The 6,295-nt window shown below is 39.3% G+C and overlaps 1 protein-coding gene across 1 annotated transcript; it reads right to left on the reverse strand.

The window, feature by feature from the left end:
• Positions 1 to 1,690: 1,690 nt before the first annotated feature.
• LOC139741040 (small ribosomal subunit protein mS34-like) lies at positions 1,691 to 4,230 on the reverse strand. The gene is made up of 3 exons (XM_071651629.1): positions 3,956 to 4,230; positions 2,903 to 2,945; positions 1,691 to 2,099 (listed from the first exon to the last, which is right to left on the reverse strand). Exons 1-3 carry the CDS (start codon positions 4,139 to 4,141, stop codon positions 1,747 to 1,749), a joined length of 582 nt encoding a protein of 193 aa, XP_071507730.1. The 5' UTR covers positions 4,142 to 4,230; the 3' UTR covers positions 1,691 to 1,746.
• Between the last annotated feature and the right edge of the window lie 2,065 nt (positions 4,231 to 6,295).

Raw genomic sequence — 6,295 nt, forward strand, 5'->3', positions numbered from 1 at the left:
AATGTTCTGGGGTATGAATAATTTTGCAGACAAAAAAAAAATATATGTGTATAATATACACTGTATATTAGAAGTATATATATATATATATATATATATATACAAGTATTGGAACAAGTTCACGCGGTTGACTGCAGGTTCATCCATATTTATTGCAACTCTGAGATTCTTGCAACCTCCATGAGGTGCAATCATCAGGCAATGCCTGATGATTGCACCTCATGGAGGTTGCATGAAACTCAGAGTTGCAATAAATACGGATGAACCTGCAGTCAACCGAGTGAACTTGTTCCAATACTTCTGTCTAAAGCCCTTCCTTTGAGGATATCGAGCACTCTTCATAGTAGGATAGAATCACCAAGTGTATATACATATACATATATATATCAGGGCTCGACACTAATGGTGGCCCGGTGGCCTGGGGCCACCAAAAGAGGTCGGATGTTTGCCTTTGGGCCACCAAAAATAAAAGTTAGTGTGGAGCCCTGTACATATCTATATACATATATATATATATATATATATATATACACACACACTGATATTGTATAACTGTACATAAGTTAGATACTGATGTATGCATAGTAAGCGTAAGCAAATGCACAAGCACAACACACAAAGATATACATGTATGAAATGTTACAAAGAGGGTCGTGTATGAAAATAATGAAAATAGAAAGATGATTCTTCATGAGTGCAGTTTGCATATTAACATTTATTCATGAATTTATCCGGTCTTCGTCTTGAAGTGGCCAAAAGATTCACACACTTCATGAGGTACAAATTTGATGTAAGCAACAAGTTTGAAGGATCCTTTATACTGTACACCCCAGAAAGCAGTGCTGCCTTGAACTTGGTATTCAGTCAAAAAGTCACAAGCAGCCTACACAATGAATTTCATGGATAATTTCAACGGAGATAGACGCACTGTTATATCAGAAGTTCTTGATACATATTTTGATGACAGTTTACATCTTTATCATGATTGCTGAGTTTTTGCTTGAACAATCTCCCTCACCCTGACATGAAATTCTGCATGATGATCATAACACAAGCCAAACTAATAGCTGTTTCGATAATGTGAATGGTTACCTGCAGAAATCGGGTACTCCTCTTTCTGGATCCCTCGTAAAACTTCAGAATGCTCTCACAGATTTTAACTTAACACAAATCACTGAGCAGCAAAAAGGGGAATCTCATTATAACAGGCTCACTCAGAATGATGTAACGCTTTAACAAGGTGAATTCAGCCATCGTGGGTGACCCTCACCATAACTCAGTTTCCCTGTATTAATGTACTACAATTGTACCAGCCTGCTGGTCCTTCAGCTGGGGCTAGTAAATTGCAATGTGAGGATAGTAATATTCCAGTTTACTCATCCAACAGGGTGAACAAATCGTTCTGAACATTTTTGTGCTTCCTTGGTGGTTATTTATTTATTTCCTTTTTTTTTTTTTTGCCATCTGATTCAGCACCCAAATTTGCATACCTTTCATTTACTATCCTCACAGATGTAACATTCCCACAGTACTCTCTGGAATACATACGTCCGATACCAATTCAAGACTATTGCCACTTTTGCTCTGCTAATAAAGAGGCTCAGTCATACCAACATGGTCTCCTACTGTCAGGAAATACATTCCAAGCAAGTAATCAAGCAGGCAAATCTTTCTGCCTATGTTCCTCGTGTTCCATTTCACATCATGAACACACTGTACGGTTCATATATGTCCAGGAGCAGTGGTCTAGCTCTTTACATCCCTCGTCACATCCGGCAAGTGAAATTCACCGGAGCTGCACCCGACGAGCTCATCCTCAGGAATCTGAAAGGCCCTGTTCCTGTAGCCTCCTCGGATGCCGATGTCCAAGAGGAGGGGCTTTCCCTCCTTACCGAGAGGGGGAAGTCCCTTGGAAGTCCTCTCCTCCTTCATCATGGCTGCCAGGAGGGGCGGCATGGGCACCTTGGTGGGTACCTGGTGGAAGTCGGTCTCCTTGGGGGTGTAGGCGCAGAACTCCTCCTCCTCACTCTTTCTGATGAGACGCCACTCTCTCTTCCACCACGCTCCAATACGCACTTCAATGCCATCACTGGAATAACCTTTGTTTTAATGTTCATTTATATTCGAGCAAAAAGAGACAAAGGAATTTGGATCAAGTACTTTTGGAACGTGACACTTCTTTAAATGGCTGAACACATTTTAGTTTGAAGAAGACAATAATGCCCCAAACAACAATGCCAATTGATATCTCCACAACACTTTCCATGCCCTGAGAATGACAACATGAATAATCTATTTCTGACAAATTAGATACATTATCTACAACTAAACTATGAATGAATTAAATCAAGTAAATTCATTAAAAAAAAAAAACCAGCAAATATTGAACAATAATATTCAGTTTAACACCTTCAATTGCCTGTTGCCTTAGTTGAAAATTTTTCATTAATCATCTCATTTTAGCTGAGCTCGTGAACACACATAGACCTTGTGACTGGTACAACCCTTTGTCTACTATGAAGATGAATACCACCGCCAGGTACTGGTAGAAACAAGAATCACATATACACAAGTGTAAGAGAAACTACATCCAATTGGCGTTTCCTCTCTTCTATGGTCTGTGTGACTGATTTACAATGGCCTTTGTAACCACCGTAATTTACAGTAAGAGCAGTCACCTAGTCAGCACTAGCTAGAGCTAATCAACACTAAACAAAATGTGAACACTGACCATCATACCAATTGCAATTATGTAACCTCCTGTAACAGTGACTGTAAGGCTCTTAGTGAAACATGTTCCTGAAAATAACAGGTAAGAATTTACTTTCACTTTAAATTAATGTCTCTTTTTAAAACAAATATTTTAAAAAGAGGGTTCCAGGGGAGATGGAATTCTACTCACCCTTTACAGTAGGGATTCCCCATGCTTCTCCCTGGCCAAGATTCTATGGGAAAGGGAATAAAACATTTGTTAAAGCAAAGTGGACGAGATAGAGAGAAAGGCACCAGTGGATAGAATAATGCAGATAAATAGATACATGAGCAAAAGAAAGAGAGAAACAGAGTGAGAGAAAAGATAAAGACAGAATGAGAAAAAAAGTACCGGTAGTGTGACATAAAAGAAAAAGATATAGAATGCTAAAAAACAAACAAACACAGTCTTTGAAATGTTGTAGAATAATAAAAATATACAGTGTATGTATTTAACACACAATAAACAACTACTGGGATGAGTCTGACTCTTGAGATTAAAACCTATAACTTTCACAATCACACTAAAGCCTACAGGATGTACATATAGATCCACTCCACAGGAAGCAGAACTCCTCAGGGGCTGCAGAAAAGGGGAGGGGGGATTTGACATCCCCCCACTGAAAAATGTTCCGTCTTCCGTGGCCCCTGCTCTTCATGTTAGAATGGGGGGGGGGGGGGAGGAGGATGGTGGAGAGAGCTGGGACCTCCACTGGGCAGGCTTTAATCAGGAGGTCATGAGACTAATTTCAATTAAAATTTAAATTTAGCAAAACTAAAACATTTAATTGCTCTTCAGAGAATTCAGAAAGGGAGGACTGTTCCACAAAGGTCATACATTCAACATTAATTTAGTTCATTATCATGTATTCATGATTTTCATCATTTCCATTCTAACTTGTTAGACTATTTGTTAGACCTAATCACTGCTAATAATATTATATACAATGTAAAATATATAAATTATTTTTATCATCATCATCGACATCATCATTATCATCATCAACATCATCTGATCATCATCATCACCATCATCATCATGTCATTCATGATCATCATCACCGATCACTATCGCTAAGCTATTTCTGCAGTTACATGAACGTGCGTGCTTATGCAATAACTTTTGTAAATTTACTCAATGTTGACAGCCAGCAAAAGCACCTGAAGTATCCCATGAGAAACAGAGTCCGGGAACTAGTCTTACCAAACTCTCACAGTCAATCTTCACACGAGTTATCCGGTAGTAGCTAGGTTGGTCTGGCCACAGATGCTGCCATCTTGTTCTTGTCACCACTCGGCCTACTCCAAATTTCGGCAGCTGTGTCAGGATATCAAAGAGACTCTTTCCAGTTCTCCAGGGATGAGCATGGGCTACTGCCATGTTTAGCATGTACAGGAAATGATATATCGATCTAATAAAGTACGCAATTATTACGCCAAGAGCCCCCGCTAGATCACGACATAATCAGCACTGGCAAGTGGTAGGGCCTGCGCCTAGACTGAGTTTACATAGAACCCTACACATAAAATCACACATGGGTCTAGGCTTCACAGCACCGTCAGCGCACGAGTGCACACGGAGTGTACCCCTACCTTTGCCTGCGATGTGGACGGTTCCTGGACAATTCGACCCCTGGATAATCCGACCCAAGTCCTTGACAGGTCCAATGGGTCGAATTGTCCAAGTCGAGTTCGCACTCCTCGACCTACCTAAAATGTGTTATCAGCTCTGTTTTCTTCTTCTTCTTCTTCTTCTTCTTCTTCTTCTTCTTCTTCTTCTTCTTCTTCTTCTTCTTCTTCTTCTTCTTCTTCTTCTTCTTCTTCTTCTTCTTCTTCTTCTTCTTCTTCTTCTTCTTTCGCATGAAAGAAAAGTATTTGCCACAAATGTGTATAAGATAAGATAATTATTGTATGGAAAAAAATACTGAATTTTCAAGCAATTCGCTGCTTTGTCTAGCTGTGTGGCCCCTGTGTATGGCCATGCTATGCCCCCGACTCACATAGATCGTGTAAGACCTCTATATGCAACTTCATCTGGCATCTTCACATTTTCACAAGTAATTGAATGGTATGGACATAATGAGAAGCGAACTGACTCTCTAAGTAAGCTCGACACCGGATACGATTGTTTATAGATGTGCCGCAGTGGCGGATCCAGAGGGGGACGCAAATGGTGCACAACCCCCCCCCCCCTTATTTTTCGTAAAAAACAAAAGAAATAAAAATAAAAACAATGAAATGAAACCCGGTAGTGGCACCAGAAATATTAGTCACGCCCCCCTTTACAGAATTACTGGATCCGCTCCTGTGCCGTACACCTGTGGTATGGATCATCTTCCTGAACAGGCTGCACTATATGGGACTATAATAGTGAGCCCTTTGAAGATATATAGCAGCCTAAAGAACAACAACAATTCTGAAGTGCGGCTACACTAGAGAAATCAATTTTTAATACTTACTTGTCATGGATTTTATGCTTAGAAAATGAATTGAACTGAATTGAAATTGAAAAAAAAAATAAAGGCTGCGGCCAAAACCGTCAAAGAAGCAGTGGGAAGAGCACTATCGAAAATAGGAATGCTACTAATGAAACAAACATCGGTATTCCGTTGAAAGGTACCCTGATGTGCTTATATATTATTAGGGTAACAACATTATTTGATTAATGAAAAACTATGATAAAAAATACGCCGTTTAAGGTTTATCATTCATCTTATGAAGGCCCTATACAGTGTTTTGCCACTTATATTAATCTTTAATATGCAACACAACAAACGATTCACACAGTTCCCTGTGATACCCGGCCTCATTTTCCTCTATCATATTTCAATAAAATAACAATAACAATAACCTCTCAAGTCATAAAAAAAATACCCGCCACTCTGGCCCACTAACAGAACAACATACTGTAATTCTTATAAGTTTCCCATTTTACCTTCAATACAAATATGTATACAGTACGTATGATATACATACATCTATTATAGGCATATAGGCCTAATTTTTAGATTGTGCCTGATCTAGAGGGGAGATTCAAACCAATAAATGCTTTAGCTTGACAACATGACATTGGTGAAGTTTATGTAACTGCCGAATCGAAGTGGAGTGCGGGGTAAGGTTTTGTTTGTTTGTTTGTATTTGTTTTTGTTTTTTGTTTGCTTGATTGTCAGCTGAAGAACCAAGAAGTGGAATCAGAAAGTTGCACTGAAGGCCTTTTTTGTTTTTGTTGTTTGTTTGTTTTGTTGTTGTTGTTGTTGTTTTCTTATTTGCTGATGTAACCCGGAAGTAGCAGCCGAAAGTAGTTGCCTAGAAGGCCTTTTTTTTTTTTTTTTTTTTTTTTGCTTGTTAGCTTATGAAACCTGGAAGTGGTACCAGAAATATAAACTGGGTCCTCCCATCCCCCTCCACCCCCCCCCCCCCAATTTTTGAAAGGGAGTGGCGCCGACAGTCCGGCCACGGTAAGTAACTTTGCTGTTTAAAAGTAATTGTCGCATTTGGTTTTCACTTATTGCCACTATCATCCATGATTTTTTTCTACATCCAT

The sequence above is a fragment of the Diadema antillarum genome, unplaced genomic scaffold (genome assembly GCF_040938485.1).
Source record: "Diadema antillarum isolate AM-2024a unplaced genomic scaffold, OU_Dant_1.0 seq00000898_RagTag, whole genome shotgun sequence".
NCBI lineage: Eukaryota > Metazoa > Echinodermata > Echinoidea > Diadematoida > Diadematidae > Diadema > Diadema antillarum.